At 32.3% G+C, this 17,912-nt stretch overlaps 1 protein-coding gene across 1 annotated transcript in view; it reads left to right on the top strand.

The window, feature by feature from the left end:
• The window catches only part of SLC35F4 (solute carrier family 35 member F4), a 265,371-nt gene that overhangs the window by 208,337 nt on the left and 39,122 nt on the right, over window positions 1–17,912 (top strand). Inside the window, exon 3 of the mRNA XM_051977734.1 lies at window positions 12,011–12,308. Within this exon, the coding sequence (XP_051833694.1) occupies window positions 12,011–12,308 (298 nt within the window). The remainder of the gene's footprint in view (window positions 1–12,010; window positions 12,309–17,912) is intronic.

The following is a 17,912-nucleotide window of genomic DNA, read 5'->3' as shown; positions in this document are numbered from 1 at the left end:
ATAAAATTTATTCTATTTTATTATATTTATCCTATTTTATTCTAATAAAACATCCTATTTTATTCCTATTTAATCCTAAATTTTCCCACCAGTTAGTTAATTAACTTTATTAAGCATCTACTATGTGCTGGGCATCGTGCTAAATGTTAGCAACATAAAAAAAAAGCAACTGACAGTTGCTGTTCTTGAAGAGCTCACAAACTAAAGGGGGAGACAGTATGCACATAACTATGTACAGATATGCTATGTGCAGACATTATAGGGTACTGAATTCATAATTAGAAAGAGCCATGTCCAAATCTAGCTTCATTAGATTTGTGATTCTAATTAAGTCATTTGACCTCTCTGAATCTCAGTTTTAAAAAACTATTGAATTCAATGGTATCTAATATTCATTCTAATTCTGAATGTATAATCTTATGACTAAGCTCATGACTCAGCCCCTTTCAAATCATTCAAACCATTAGATCCTTTTTGTCTTCTCTTTGTTGCCTTTAGCTCTAAAATGATCAGCTATATTTTTACTAAACTAGTAAAAACCCTCCCTCTCATGTTCCTTAACCTTTTATTATACCTGGAAGGAGTGAATTCCACAATTTTCAATTTGTATTCTCATTCCTGGATTCTCATCCTCTTCTATTGAAAGTCACATTTTTTCTACTTTAAATTTATAATCTCTGTCTGTGTCCATATGTCTGTCTCTCAATACTATTCAGTCATCCTTTTTGTTTTTGTTGAAATTTCCCACAATAGCTATTCTATATGTTTTAAAGTCAAATTCCATTTCTTTTTGTTCACTTCAGACAGGTTAATCTAAATATACTTTACATGAGCTTTCTAAACTTTCCTTCTTTCACCTCAAAATTTCTTTTTATTTCCACCATTCCATATTTTATCTTCTTTTCTATTAAGTATTCTGCTTAATATAGATCTACTAAATGAGTGAATGAATTTTTCTAATAAAAGCATTTATTAAGCGATTTTCATGTACACAGTATTTTGCTAAGTGCTAGAGATACAAATAGAAAGCAGAAAACATGTCTGTCCTCATGGATCTCATGGATCAGCATTCTTATAGGGAGAAACAAGACATGTAGGAGGTTTCAGCTACAAGTCATATGAAAAGGCCCAAGGTAAGGAGGGTACAGTTGTGAAACTGATGGTGATGCTCTTTCTTTAAAGTTATTCACACTGATAAAACCAAATCTAAAACATCCTTCTTTAGGATTATGATCAATAATATCTCAAAAACAAAAAAGAAAATTTGGCAAGATATTCAAACAAGCCAAGTTACTCTTATGGGCATTTAGGATGAAAATGTAAGGAGAGCAACAAATAGCAAAAGAAAAATAGTCTCCATCAAATACAGTAGTGTTATCATATTGGACACTAACCCTGTAGTATTAGTTGAGCTTGTAAAGGTGGTAAAAATGACAATAGAAGAAAAAAGACAGGAAAAACTTGGACAAAAATATGATGATATTGAGGGTTAGCATTACAATATCTGAATTAAAGGAAGCTATTTAAAATGTGATAAAAATCTTGGGCTTATTTAATTCTGAGAAAAGATGGTTAATCTATCATTCTATATCACTTCTGTCTTACCTATACACAATCTTTCTGAGTAATCTGCACATGAATCAAGACATGCTTAGTGAGGGTATTTGTAAAAAAAAAAAAAGGACTTTCATAAATTATATTTGATCACAGACTGCATTTTTACCTTTTTATGTAGTCTCATTGTGCCTATTGTTTGTTCTTTCTGAAAAAAAAGTATTTAATTTGTTGGAACAAAAGGTTGCCTTAAGGGCTTTTTCTCAACAATGTGCTCATATTAATATATCAAAATCATTTTAAATTACTGGAAAGATATAATAACTGGAAATAAACCTTAAGGATCCTCTTATTATAAATAAACGCGGAAATATAAAATTAGGAGATCTATGCTTACCAAAGGTATTTATTTGCTAATGTCTGCACAAAGTACAAGAGTGATTCCCTATGGTATAACGTGTTTCCTCAGATGCATTTCTTTGTGGATGCCATTTTCTAGATGGCATCATGTTCTAGAAAGCTTCTTGCAAAGGAACTCTAACTCTCAAAAATAATTTGGCTAATTATCTCATACAGAAAAGATCAACTGTATATAAAATGTTTAATTATGAGTCTCAGCTTCCCTGAAACAAAAATAACAGACATGAGCCACCTTATTTAGAGAAATATAGAGAAGATATAAGCAAGGCCAAGTAACAAAATATGAATATGATCAAGGCATCATTTTGTAAAAATATCAGAAAGAGTGCTAAAGTTTGGAATGTGCTAATGCTGGCAAGGGAAACTAAGGACAACAAAAGTTGGGAGAAAAAAAGAGGATTGAAGAATGGCTTGAGGATGGATGGAAAGGTGATAAATGACAACACAGAGAAAGTGAGCTGTTTAATTTATATTTGTTTCTGTTTTCTCTGCAAAGAAATATGATCTTTATACTGGAAATGACAGAACAAAAATGACTTATAGAGAAGTGATACCTTAGAAAAGTAAAGTGAAAGAAAATTTATCTACTCTTGATAAAACAAAGATTAACTCAAATTAACTACATCTTTGGATCCTAAAAGAACTTACTGATCTGATTGGTGAGCTGCTCGTGATATTTGAAAAACCATAAAAATGGGTGAAATATCACAAGATTGGAGAAGAACAAATGTTGTTTCATGTTTTTTAAACAAACAGCAGAGTCTACAAATTATAGGATAGCTATCTTGCCTTCAATTCTTGGCAAAAATTTTGGACAGATCTTTAAACAGATGATTGCTTAATATCTAGAAAGGTAAGGACTGATGACAAAGAACTAGTAAGGAAAAAATAATTCCAGTCTAGACATAATTTATCTAGATTTTAAGAAAGTTTTTTGATAAAAAGCTTACACTATTCCTGTGGAACTTACAAAGATGCCAACCTGGGCTTATTTAAGATATTCCTTAAAATTGGAGGTTTCCTCAGTTTGCAAATTGGAGGGGAAGATTCTCATTGATTCCTTTCATTATCTTTTCTCCTGCTTCCCCAGTTACAGTCTATGATTCTAGGTTATGATGGAGCTCTGGATGTACACCCTTTCCATTACTTCTCTCTATGAGTTATGTGCATGGGTCATTTGAGTGTTCTACCCCCCCCCAATTTCCAAAACACTTAGGAATTCAAAGGTGAAAAAGTTTAAGAGATAGCCGATTGATTCCATTAAAAAGTATTTAATTTTTTTCATTTTTTTCCATATTTAATAAATTATTATGATTATAGTACAGTCCATGGGAAGGGCAGTGACTAAGAGAGAAGAGAATATGGATCACAGACTTCATGTTTTAATGCTTTGAAGAATATTTCATGATATCATTGTATTAATTCCATCCCTGGTCAATAACACTCCTTGAAGTGAGCTTTAGTCTGAGAATTCTATGGTGGCTGGGGATTTTGAAAGTTTAGAAAGACTATCCCAAACATGCATAGAATTTATACTTAAGGAGACCAATGGACTGGGTGGTAGAAATATAATAGTATGTGGTATTCAACTAAAATAAATGTGTTTCATTACTGAATAATTAATACAGAAACATGCAGTATTTCTATGGACTTAAGGAAAGTAAGATTTGAGTCAGATAAACCAAGGATACCATCAATAGGGCTATAAAAATGAAAACATATGAAAGAATATTGAAAGAGCTATATAAAAGATATGAAGCAAGTTCAGCAGAATTATATGCTTATTTAAAAAACTAGTATTTATTTTTAAAATAAAAAAAAAATTGAGCTCAAAATTCTTTTCCTCCTGTCAGGCCCTCCCCATCCATTGAGAAAGCAAGCAATATGATATCAACTATACATGTGAAATCATGTATATGTAAAACATATTCGGCATATTGCAAAAAAATAAAGAAAAATGAAGAAAATGAAAAAAGCATGCATTAATTTGAACTCAAGAATTTATCAGTTCTCTTTTTGGAACTTAATTGCATTTTCACTACGAGTTCTTTTTAATTGTATTAGATCATTATATTGATCAAATTTGCTAAATATTTTAGAACTGACCATTGTAACAATATGTTCAGCCCTGTTTTGCCTTTTTGTTTGATTATTATTTGTTATGACTCATTATATTGTCCAGATACTGACCTGGGAGTCATTGTGCTGAGCTTGAAGTCCACCTCTGTCACCCTTTCTGAGGCTCATGTTCTTCATTTGCAGATTAAGATCAGATGATCTCAAAGATTCTTTCTAATTCTAGAATAAAAGCATATTCTTGATAATTTTTGTCCAACTTTCTATGTATAGTCTCAGCCTAAAGCCTCAGAAAAAAAGAAGAAAAAAAGAAAAATTCTAGATTAAAAAAATTTTTTTTATAATAAACTTTTGTTCTTTAGGTTGTTTTGCTTACATAGTGCTCCAGTTTATTTTATATTCTGAATAATAGCAATTAAAAAATCTATCAAATGTGATCAGTTTGGGGGAAGACCAAGTCCTTGCAAGCAGAGAGGAAGCTTCTAAAGACTAACTGCATGAGAATTGTAATCGGAATAGAGAGCTAAATTTAAAAGAGAGAAAGAGCAAGAAACAGAATGAGAGAGAGAGAGAGAAGAGTTCTTTCAGCTTTATCATCTCTGCCTCTCTGCCTATTCAAACCTTTGAGAAGGAGATGATGTGATTGTATTAGATTGAACTTGCTCTTTGGAGTTCATAGAAGCAAGTGAAGTGTTTTAAATTGTATTCACTGTCTGCTGGTGTAGAGCAGACATTACTTTAACATTTCTCTATTTAAATTTTTTTATAATTATTGATTTTTCTAATAAGTTTATCTGAATGTTGATATGAAATATTGATTATTAGTAACTTAAAGGATTTATGTATGTACATTATTTATTTGAAGGGGAAAAATCAGTAGTGTTTGGTTAGCTATATACATAAAGAGGCAAAGAACAGATGATTTTTGGTTTATATGGATTATTGCAGAGGTAGGGAAAGGATTGACCCACCTGAGGCTTGAGCCATGTGAAAGAAATTTTTGTGGGTTTTCATTATTTCTTAATAACCCTTATAAGCTTCTCAGAAGCAGAGGAAGTTAAATCATGATTTGGGATGGTTTTACTAAGCTATTGAGTCATTGTTAAACAGAATTAAATGGTACAAGGAGATTTGTAAAAAGCTCAGGGAAATTCATTTCTCGCTCTCTCTCTTCCTCCCTTTCTCTCTTCATCCCTTCCTCCCTACCTCTTTTTTTCCAGCCTTATCTCCCTCTGTTCCTCCTTTCTTCCCTTCCTCTCTCTCTACCCCCTCTCTTTTAGCTATTCTCTCTCTGACTGAGAGCTGAAAGGAGAAATTGACTAAGGGAGGGGTGAACTGGTATCTGGAGGATGTGCTAAGTGAGGGTTTGAGAAAGAATGAATATGTCCAAAAGGTGAGGAGCCATTATGAGGAAGAAGTAGTTTATCCATTCAACCTCTCTGCACTACTGTTTACACATATATAAAGAGCATTTAATTGTCTTAGGTCATTATTCAAATTCAAAATGTAATATCTTATTTACTTATAGCATACAAAAACTTTAGTAATTGCTATTTTGGTAACACAAGAATTGTTATCTTTATTTTACAGATGAGAAAGGTTTAATGTCTTCTGACTTTGAGTTCAATTTTTAAACATAAAAAATACAATTCACACATTGTGCTGTAAATAATTTAACTTGTTGGATGATTCAAAAGGTAATACAAGATTTGATAGTGTCTAAGAATCACCATCACAAATGTCAGGCACATTATTTTACAGATGAGAAAACTGAGTCAGTTAAAAAACTTGATCAGGGTCACATATTTGTAAATGTCTGGACATATTTGAGCTCATTTCTTCCTGACCTCAGGTACAGTGATTCACATTTGTGAAATAGCTTGATGTTTTTAGCAATGCTAAAATAAATTCCCAGGTGCAAAAACACATGAAAACAAAAACAATATCAGAAATATAGAAATGCTATGTGGATGTAAATCATGATTCTCTGAAGAATTAAGATTCTACATGACTCAAAAGACAATAGGGAGACTTGTGATGATTGTAACTAAGATGTAAGATGTTCCCAATAATGACTATATACAAAAAATGGTAAAAAGGAGATCATCAAGAAAATGTGAGATCAGAAAAGAGGGTGGGCTGGTCATGTAGCTATAATGTATGGGGTAACACAGTAAAGGATAATGAGTGGACATTCTGATAATTGTGTAATTGTAGTAATTAAATAATTTTTGTAGTTTTTTGTAATTGTAATACTTCCACAATTTTAAAAAAGATCTGGAAGGGGTCTCCAATATATCAAGGTAGGTCACCATGAAATATCTTTGGGGATGGTGTATAGAACATTAATACAAGTTGAGAAAATAAGACTGGGTTATGTCCCTGACAACACAAATCCATTTATTAAAGCTAAGTAATTTTTCAGGGTTACATACCCATGTGAGTTAGGATTCCAACTGAGGACTTCATGACTCCAAGCCCCAAACACAGAAGTCTTTTGTAGCTATTGAATGATTTTTTCCCCAAAATACCAAATAAGATACAGTTTTTTATATGTGAATAATGTTATTTTTTATCTCCTAAATCTATTACAGTTTTCTTTTGTCATAAACTTTTAAATTTGTTTAACACATTGCCCATTCATCATCTATATTTGGGCAAAAGTTATTTTTTGTTTTCAGTATCATCTACTTATAGACCACCATAAATTTTTTACAGGCCCCTTATGGCTACCTAGAAAAATTCTAATCAAGTTTATTTTGCAAATGTAGTTATGCAAAACAGAACCTGCTATGTCTTCTAAGAATCTTATGATAGTTCTTGTATTGTTGTAGGAATTACTGCTAGTCTCATGCTAGAAGTTTGGCTACTGATGTTAAAGGGACTGTGAAAAGAAATAATAATAGCAATTATATAGTACTATTTAAGACCCAGTGTTAAGTGTTTCACAAATATGATCTCGTTTTTATCATCACAACATCATAAGATAACTACCATTATTAGTCCTATTTTATAGATGAAGAAAGTTAGACAGTAGAGAAATAACTGGCCTCAAAGTTACATAGATAGTAAATCTCTGAGGCTGAATTTAAACTCAGGTCTTCCTGATTCTAGACTTTGGTGCTCTATCCATTACACCATCTAACCACATAAGTATTCTATAAATAGAATTGTAAATTGATTTAACCATTCTCGAAAGGAATTTAGAATTTTATACACACACACACACACACACACACACACACACACACATATTTGCTGAGGCAATTGGGGTTAAGTGACTTGCCCAGGGTCACACAGCTAGGATGTGTTAAATACTTGAGGCCAAATATGAATTCAGTTCCTCTTGACTCCAAGGCCAGTGCTTTATTCATTGCTCCAATCTAGCTGCCCCAGAATTGTAATCACAATATCTTTGTGCCACATGGCAAGTCTAATAGAATGTTATTACAAAAAATATATCTTTGTTTCCAGAGTGATTCTGGGGTTGTTTAAGGAATATTGCAGATTCCTGAAAGTAATCTGATCCCCTTCCTTCCTCCTTTTTGATTTCATGCTTAACAAATTAACCATCTGTAATGTGAGTCTCACAAATTCATATTGATGAACAAATTCTGTTAAGTTGTTCATCCAAATGCATGTTGTAATCTGGATAATAGGCAGTTTGTATATACTCAGTTTAAACTAGAAATGTCTACCTCATAGTCCACATCACTCCCTAAGGATGGCCCAAACTAAATTAAAATACAATTTGGAAATACTTAAGAAAATTAAAAAAAAACTGCTACAAAACATAGATAATATCAATATATGGGTTTCTGAGTCAATAAGGTTCATGTACAATTTAGTGGTTTCCATTTCTATTTGAGTTTGACATCATCAGTCTAGAGGACTTTACTATCTATGGGGAATATTCCTTTTCTTTGTATTCTGTGCTAAACAGGGAAGAATATTTTGAGCTTTTATCTCACTGTTTTATGCCTCTTGTTATTTACATCAAAGAATTCTTGAACAGATATTTATGTTGTTATGTTTTGCAAGGAATTTTGAATGATTTTGATGAATAAATATTAAATTCCTTGTTGGAAAAGAATCCTAAAATGGGTCTTTTCTGCCAAATAAAAGTTTTTTCATACTCAACAAACAAAATGAATTCTTATAATCTCTGTATATCTAAGTCAATTTTAGAGTAAGAAATATGTAAACTATAGTTGATCACTGCTCATGAAAGTCTGCTTGTTCTCTACAAATAACATCATTGAATATGTTTTAAATTATGTAAAGGTGATTTTCAAAAATATTTTGTAGAGATAGAAGAAAAGGCACAAAGATTAGTAGATAATTCTTTAAGTTGGCATTTTAAAGATATTAACGGAGTTTAGATTTGCCCCATGCTTTTAGTATCTCATGCCTTTTCAGATATCTTTTATATTGAACTCTGAAACATCTTCATAATTTAGGTCTCATCTGTCCATTTTTTCTTTCTTTATTCTTTTTTTTGTCATTTCTATATCCCCTAAAAGCTCATTTGGGTTGTGTTGTTACATTCCAAATGTAATAGTTCCATTTTTCTTGATGGAGAAAAAAGTATATTTAATGATTTTTCTTTTTACAAACCCTCCTTTGTAAATTGTATTACCCTCCTTCCACTTTCATCCTTGAATGTCTATGGTATATCTTTGTTTGTTTGGATATCTTACCAAACTACTTTTGTTCTCATTTTACCCTCTACTGATTTTCTGTTCTATCAGATAGTAACTACTCAATCCTCCAATAACTTTCTTTGTAAGATTTTTTACAAATGAATAAATATTCTAGGTTGGTATTCCCTATGACTGCCATTTCTCTCTATTTCATGAATAAGTCAAATGTTTGCTGACCAAGGTACCTTCTAATCTTATTGTGGCATTAGATTTAACATAGACTAAGTTTCTGTGTAAGTCTATGTAAGTCATTTAAATTTCTTTTGTTGATCTCCCATTTTATTACCAATTATTATTTAAATAGTTTAAAAAGTAGTTGATTTTAACATATGTCATATTTTTTGCACTATTATTCTTGCTTTTCGCTCATTTCTATCTTGGTTCTAACAAATCAGTAATCCCATTGTTAAATGCTCAAATTCGTTCAGGGATAAGTTAATTCGATATCAATAACAAATCATTTCCTGCCTGTTAAAGAGGTAATGACTGGACTTGTGGCTTCATTAATATTAGGAACTTCTGGAATCAATGTGAGTTGGCACTTTCTCTTATAAGACTTATAATCATAGTTACCTTAGAGAATTTAGAGGTTAAGCCCAGAATGACATAGCCAAATTGTAACAGAGACAGGACTTAAATCCTATTCTCCTGGTTCTGAAGCTGGCTATCTACCATGCCACATTGTCTTTTTGTCTGCTAAAATGAAAATATACTTCATTTTAATGAACTACTCAAATCAAATCCAGAATTAATCAAATCCAGCACTAATTATTTTCTCAAAAAAATGGATTAGGTAATCCTACCTAAATCTACACATTTTTGCTTCTCTCACTCTTTTTTCCTGAGTCATGTTTTGTCTATATTTCTTACTATCCTCATTATTTCCCACTTTTTCATTGAATTTATGAAATGTCAGAGTTCACATTGATTTAATTTGGAGGCTCTTAACAAATTCTTCTTGAAATTTCTCTACCATTTTATTCTTAACTACCAATGGTGATACATAAACTACAATATTTGTGACAGTCTTTTTGCAAAATACTTTTTATTTGTATTGCAGCACGAGCAGACATGGGATACAATATTTCTTGCTGCTTTGGAATTTGATAAATTCAGTTCTGATAACTCTTTTGTTTGTCTGTCCTCTGATCCATTCACACATATAGTTGCAACTTCCTTCTTTTATTATTTTTCCTTGTAATGAGAAAGTCAAAATTGACATGATTCAGCTTCTCTAATAGTCCACTTGGTTAAGGATCTCCCCTTTAGTGTACTAACATCCACATTTTATAGACAGTCAAAAAGCTGATTCCTAGCACTGTGGTAACTTTCATGATATGTGGATAAATTTCAATGTTATGACAAAGTAAGAAAAGATGAATATGATGAATCCAGAGAAGAATGAAAAGACTTAGGTGAACTGATACAAAATGAAGCAAGCAAGATAAAGAAAATCACATGCATATCTGAAACATACATTTGTATGTATTCTATGTATATACACATAAACATATGCATTTATTATACATAGATAAAATTTTCCTGATAACATTTTTGAATGTATATGTATATATGTATTTCATATTCACATACATATGTTACTTGAAGCCAACATCAAATGGGGGAAAAAAAAGAAAAATGATTGAATGCTGTAGAATTATAACAACTAATTCTGGCCCCAAATAAGAGATATAATATGAGAATATACTTCTCCTCTTTACAAATGTGGGAAACTATGTGTGTGGACCACTACTTATAAAGTTGGTTTTCTATCTGTTAGTTTTGCTGAACTTTTTTTCTTTTCAAAATTTTCATTATATGAGATATTTCTCTGGAAGGGGAAGGGTAGATATTGGGAAATGTACATATTATAAAAAAGAAAATCTTTAACAAAATATTAAATAAATCAAGAAAGATGACTAATAGGTAACAGATTATTTTGGTCACAGAAAATCAGAAAACTCTCTACTTAAGATGTGGAAAAGTTAAATTAACATCGTTAGATAGAATACCTATCCCAATGAAATCAAAGATCTTTGAAATATTGTTACTATTAGCCATATTAAGTCATATTTATGTAGATATAATTTTATGGTTTACACAGAACTTTCTTTACAACAACCTTGCCAAATAGATAGGTGTGAATAGGATGTCTACATTACAAAAGAGGAAACTGCAGATTTGCTCTAGGAATTTATTTGATCAAGATTACTAATTTAGTAAAAGACATTTTGTAGTCATTAATGACTCCTAGCTACTAAGAAATATTACTTTCTAAATTGTAAATATAATCATGGGATAAGGGGGTTAGATTTTAGGTGTGTATTGTACTTTGGGAGGGTTAAGAATATTAATGCCTGCATGAGTTGCATTATACTTTGCTTTGAAAATGAGGTAAGAATAGTATCACTTGTAGCTGGGGGCCCCCAAAGGCTCTGGGTTAATATAAAACCAATTTGATCTTGGGAACCTGTCCCCAAAAATGTTTCTCTTTGACTAATTTTTTTATGGCGAGGCAATTGGGGTTAAGTGACTTGCCCAGGGTCACACAGCTAGTAAGTGTTAAGTGTCGGAGGTCAAATTTGAACTCAGGTCCTCCTCACTTCAGGACTGGTGCTCTATCCAGCACACTATTTATCTGGTCTCTTTGGCTAATTTTGCCACTGCTTAGGGGTCCTCAAACTTTTTAAATAGAGGTCAGTTCACTGTCCCTCAGACTGTTGGAGGGCTGGACTACAGTAAAAACAAAAACTTTGTTTTGTGGGCTTTTAAATAAAGAAACTTCATAGCCCCGGGTGAGGGGGATAAATGTCCTCAGCTGCCGCATCTGGCCCATAGGCTGTAGTTTGAGGACCCCTGGAACTTTAGACTAAAATTCTAGGGAAATGTCTAAAACAAAGCTTAAATATGGCTTATTTTTAGAGTTTCCCCCCAAATAGGCAGCAGGCTACTAAATCTTATGTTAACATTCAGCATACAATTTATTTCCTTTACTACAGAAAATGCATAACACAAAGACTTTTCTCTTCACTCCTATATAGAAACGAGACACAGAAAGCACAAATTTTTCTTTTATATTATATTCCTTTGGTCTTTAGCTTTAGCTAATCTTTGGTAAAATAGCAAAGAAATATCTGCTTATTTTTTAAAAGACTGCTTCTAATAAATTGAAGTGATATTTAGGAAATAAAATATCTTAATATCATGCTTTTTAATTCAAGTAATCTAATATTTATATATTTTCTCTCCTTCTTCAGGAGATGAGGGGACACAGACCCACCCAGACAGCAACAGCCAAGAAAACAGAGTTAAGACTCGGTGTCAATCATGTGCATCTCTCTTTCTCAAGGTCGTTTGGGGATTTCTGATCATTTTGTCTGTCTCTTCCTCTTGGGTTGGAACCACGCAGATTGTAAAGATCACATATAAAAACTTCTATTGTCCATTTTTCATGACTTGGTTTTCCACAAATTGGAACATTATGTTTTTCCCAGTCTATTATTCTGGACATCTGGCTACTGCTCAAGAAAAGCAGTCTCCGATTAAAAAATTCAGGTAAGTTTCATTTTAATGGAGTATCATTAAATAATTTATAATCTGAATTGAGATGCCCGAGAAGTAGCATGGCATGATGGATAGAGAGCCAAACTCAAAGTCAGGAAGATCTATGTGTGAGAACTGCCTTGGACACATACTAGCTGCCAGACTCTGAGCAAGTCATTTAGGAGAGCTAAGTCATGTCTCTCTGTGCCCCAGGCAACTCACAAACACTGTAAATAGGAAAACATTTCTGGATTTGCATTGGTAGAGGGAGTTTTAATAGTTAACAATATGAACAAGAATTTGGGTAATAAGTACCATGAGCAGAATTCAGCTTGAGCTCCTGACCCTCTGGTCCACAAAGAGATTAAAAAGCATCCCAATAGTGTTATTTTGTTTTATTAAAATGGGAACTTTGCACATATGAGCACTACTCTGCTGGCCAAATATTTGTGTGTGGTTGATATGAAAGAGACACACATATATGGTGAGACAGACAGACAGAAAGACATAGAGACAGAGAAAAAGAGACAGAGAGACAGAGAGACAGAAACAGAGACAGACAGTGACAGAGACAGAATCAGAGAGAGGAAAACAGAAAGAAAGAGAGATAGAGACATAGAGACAGAGAGAGCACTTTACCTGTTCAGTAATCTTCTGGCTAGATTAGACCTGTAATTCTATGCTCCTGTGAGAGGTTTAAGTTTGTGAGGGCTTGTGCTTGTTTTGTAATTAACCAGTGGTCTGTAGCATTTGTCTCAGAGAGCTCGGTCAACATAGCAACTAATGGATCTGACTCTAAAGAAATTATTAGAATCCAGTATCTCCACATAAAGAAATCCAGAATTATAGTATGACCCAGCTAATAGTATAGTAGAAATGATAGCTGTAATCAAGATATAAGGCCATTCTGTGCTTTCTTAGCACTTTTCTAATTTTGGCAGAATGGCTGAAATCTTAACTTTTTCTTTGTCTCAGTATTTAGTGGCAAAGAAGAAAATGATTATTAAAATCTGAGTCATGCAAAACAAAAATTTCAAATAACCAACAAAAAAGTTTGACACACAGTATGTCCTGTTTATTATCTAGTGAAAATACTTCACAGATTCAGATTAGTTGAATGTGTGTGTATGTGTATATCCATTTATAAAGACTTAAATTATCATAAAAAGTAACAAAAATTAAATCACTAAAAGTTCTTTGCAATTAAATTGTAATTGGCTCCTAAAGATAATTTTGTATTCAATTTCCACTAAAATAAGTATAGTCTTGTAGTATATATATTTTGACTATGCTTAATATAGTAATTATAAGAATTATAAGTAACTATAACAATATGGTTATATGAGACATGTTATACAATATGTTAATTATTATATTATATTAATATAATAATATTTATATATACCTATACCTATATCTAAAATAATTTTAAGGTATATATATGTGTACATATGTATATTTGTATATGGGTTCCTACTCTACAATTCCCACAGTTTAGTAGTATAAGCAGTTTACCAAAAAAAAAAAAAAAAGTCTATGAAGCACTTCCAGAGTACCACAAAGAAAATGAAGTCAGTTTTGTTTGAAATTATCTACTTACCAAAAAAAAATGGTTTGGATTGTTTGCTCCTGACTGGAAACATTACCTTGGGAATGAACTTCATTTCCTCCATCTGTCATGTGTCTGATTAACTCAGAAGTTCCCTTAACCTATGGTGTAACTAAACATGTTCATTCAGCTGTGAATTTTATTGGAATGAAGCTTTTTTTTTGGTTATTTTTAATAGTATTTTAATTTTTTTCTAATTACATGTAAAGACAAATTTTAACATTAATTTAAAGAATTCTGAGTTTCAAATTTTTTCTTTTCCTCCCTCACCTCCCCATTCCCTAGGATAGTAAATAATTTGATAAAGGTTATATAGTGCAATCATGTAAAACAAACTGGCATATTGGAAAGAAATTTCAATGTGTTTGCAATCAAAACAAAGGACTTGTATCAGCCACAAAGTATTTGCTATGAGGAAATATTTTCCTGGTGTTCTTCTTCATGTGTAAGACAAATGTAGCTAGAAAATTCCTAAAGCTTTGATTCCTGCTGTCTCTATTCGCATAAATGTCACCTATCAAGAAGAGAAGAAGCTGAATTCTCTTTCATTTACTCTGCTCTTTGAAATGAGAATTTGAATACTAGAATTAGTCAGAGTAATAGGGGACAGAATTTGTGCTATTTCATTTTCTGAAATCACTTTCTCTTTTGTAGCATGAAATTGTAGATATTTATTAGAATTAATATCAGAATAATTTTCAACAATGTATTCAATAGCACATATTACAAACTGTTACAAACTCTAGGTTATCTGTTTGGGAAAGATCCTGATAATTAAGTCATGCATGCAATTTACTTGTGTTATAGAATAAAAACCACTTTTTTTGAAAGGCAAGACTATTCAAAGCTTAAAAAACAACATCAGGTGGCCAAGCTAAGGAATACTATTTGTTTAGGAATCAGCTCCCATTCCATCTTCAAAAATATAAATCTATCAGTCAATAAACATTTATGAAACATCTATTATAAATTAGCCAAGATGGTGGATTAAGGACTACTGCTCAGCTGAACTCTCCCAATCTTCCTTTCAAACAACTTTAAAATTATACTTCATAGAATTTTGAAGCAGCAGAGCAAAAGTTGGGAGTGAGATATTTTTCTGGCCTAAGAAAAGTGAAGAGGTTGGAAGGAGAATTCTATATTATTGGGGTGGAGGTCTATCATCAGCCCATACATATAACTGTGACTACAGTAGTTTTGAGAGCTTTCAGCCCAAACATGGTGACGGGATCTGAGAAAGATTATTGGGGACCTTTTGTTGGCACTGAGTAAAGCTGGCACTGATTGGCAACTCTATTGCACATAGTCAGGTCTGGGTCTCAGTTCCAGGAGGGAGAGAAGTGCTGGTGGTTAATCACCAGGAAGCAGGAATCCTTGTTATAGTACTAAATCAGAGAAGAGCTCTAACACATGAAGCTGTGGAGAACCAGGAGTCTTTCCCTCGTAAAGATCCAAGTGCAGATCAGGACAGCAGGATTACATCACTTTGAAAGCACTAAGAACTTGAAGGCTCCCAAAACTAGCTTTGAAAATAGCAGCATAAAAAAAATCTGAAGGCAAGGCTTATATGAATTGATGCAAAGTAAAGTGAGAACCAGGAAATCATTATACACAGTAATAGCAATTGTAATGATGATCAACTATGAAAGACTTGGCTATTCTGAAGAATACAATGATTCAAGACAAGAAAAAAGTTCTATCCACTTCCAAAAAAGAGAACTGATGAAATCTGAGTATAAATTGAAATATAATTTTCTTGTTTCTTTGTTTTTTTCTTGCTTTTAAAAAATATGGCTAACATGGACATATGTTTTGCGTGATTTCACATATATAATTAATGTCATTGTCTTCTCAGTGGGTGGGAGAGGGATTGGGAAGGAAGTAGAGAACTAGGAATTCAAAAAGTTTTTAAAAAATAATCTTTAAAATAAATAAATAATACATTGAAAAATGAAAAGAAAAAAAAAGTACCTACTATGAGCCAGGCATTGTGTTAATCACTGAAGATACAAAGAAAAGACAAAAACACCCACTCTCTTAAAATATATGTTTACATATAATTCACACACATATATGTATACATACAGATACACACATATATATAATGGGTAGCAAAGAAGTACAGTGGATGGAGCTTTGGGTGTAGAGTCAATTAGACTCAACTTCCTGAGTTCAAATCTAGCCTTAGATCCTTATTAGCTGTATGACCCTAGGCAAGTCACTTAACCTTGCTTGCCTCAGTTTCCTCATCTCTAAAATGAGCTGGAAAAAGAAATGACAAACTGCTCTATTATCTCTGTCAAAAAAATCTTAAATGGAGTCATGAAAAGTTAGTTACAATGGAAAACAACTGAACAATACACACACACCCACACACACACATATTAGTCAGAGAAAACTTTTTTTTTGTACTATTCCATAACCAAAGAGTCAGGGTATCTTTAGAATCTCATCATAAAAATCTCTCACCTCATAGAGGCAAGAACATGAAATTAAAAAGTTACCTAAGATTCACTTAGATGTTTGGTATTCAGCTAATATCCAGACAATTCAGCTGTATTGGGAGATTTTTTCAGTATGGTAGGAACAACAAAAAAGCTTCATATTGAAAATTTTAAGGAAAAGTTTTATAGAAATTTTGGAACTATTAAGGAGGGTGATGGCAAATTATCTGGATTCATGGAACAATTGTTTCATGCATGTCTACCTTCTATGTTATATTCCAACTTTCTTTTGCTTTGCAGAGATATGTGTATTTGGCTAGATATTCTGTTGTTTCTTTCCCAGGAATGGTGTGTTTTATTTAAATCTCTATGTGTAAAATCCATTTAATTTATGAATTTTTTTCTTATAGGTCTTAAGTATCAAAGATATCAAGATGCTATAGAATTTTTAGACTTGTAATAACAATGATTAAGAGAAAGAAGAAGTATAAAGGAAAAAGAAGGCTGCTGAACAATATTACTTCAGTCAACAAATAACTAGGCTCTCTGCTTTTACCTTCTCTTAGCTGACTTACATGGGAGGAAAGAGGATCCCTTCTTTTAGATACAATTCCTTCTTTTCCTATGTTGAAACTCTGAAGGAGGAGAAGGTTCATAGAAACAAACATTCTAAAAAAGAAATTGCATATTGCTTTTCTTGTCAATATAGACAGAATATCAGGTTGGATATGAAATTTGCCCATAAGCTTGTCTTAGGATTTTATTTTGGGGGGAGAAAGAAAGGAATTTTTAAGAAATAAAAGGTCTTAAGTTATCTTCTGTGTGATTCTAAGAAATAGGATGATTCTGTAGCTATTAGGAAGAGTATAAACTGTACAAGGTGTATTCATGCAAAGCAAATGATTTTTTAAGTGAGACTTAAAGAATATTAAGGGTTCCTAAAACTTCATCAAAGGCCTTCTGCTTTCATTCAAATTCTTGCTTGAGACTATTAACTTCTAGGAAAATTGTCAATTTTCCCTCTGTAAGTGTATATGCCTGTGTGTCTGTGTTTCTATTTAGAAACTGTCTTTCTTAGCCTTTGGGTTTGACTGATTTCTGCAATAAAAGTTTCTTCTCAAGTCAAGTTTCTCTTTGAAAACCATAGCTCGATTCTGAGATTATGCTTCCTGTCCAGTAATCTTCCTAATCAAGTGAAGTGACAAATTTTCTGGATCCAAATTTAATTATCCCCCAATAGGTCACTGGAACTTCAAACAAGTTTTCCTGTTTGAAGAGAACATGAGTTTTTGGAGTGTGCAATTGAGTATTAAGTGAGAGTGAGGATAAAGGGATGGCAAGAAATTTTTACAATGAAACTTCATATTTCGATACAATGTGGCTTTCAAAAAGACTTCACTTTATGTTAATGGACTTTCTTTTGTCTAAAAACACTGTGCATGAATTATTTAATTTATCCTTATCATTTCTCTTTGAGGTAAGCCAGTTTATATGTATTGCTTCCTTCTGAAACAATTGCTAGAGTAAGCAGTAAGGGCCATGGAAATAATCTTATGAGCATTT

This window comes from Antechinus flavipes, chromosome 2 (assembly GCF_016432865.1).
Source record: "Antechinus flavipes isolate AdamAnt ecotype Samford, QLD, Australia chromosome 2, AdamAnt_v2, whole genome shotgun sequence".
Classification (NCBI taxonomy): Eukaryota; Metazoa; Chordata; class Mammalia; order Dasyuromorphia; family Dasyuridae; genus Antechinus; species Antechinus flavipes.
This window is presented reverse-complemented; position numbering and strand designations above follow the sequence as displayed.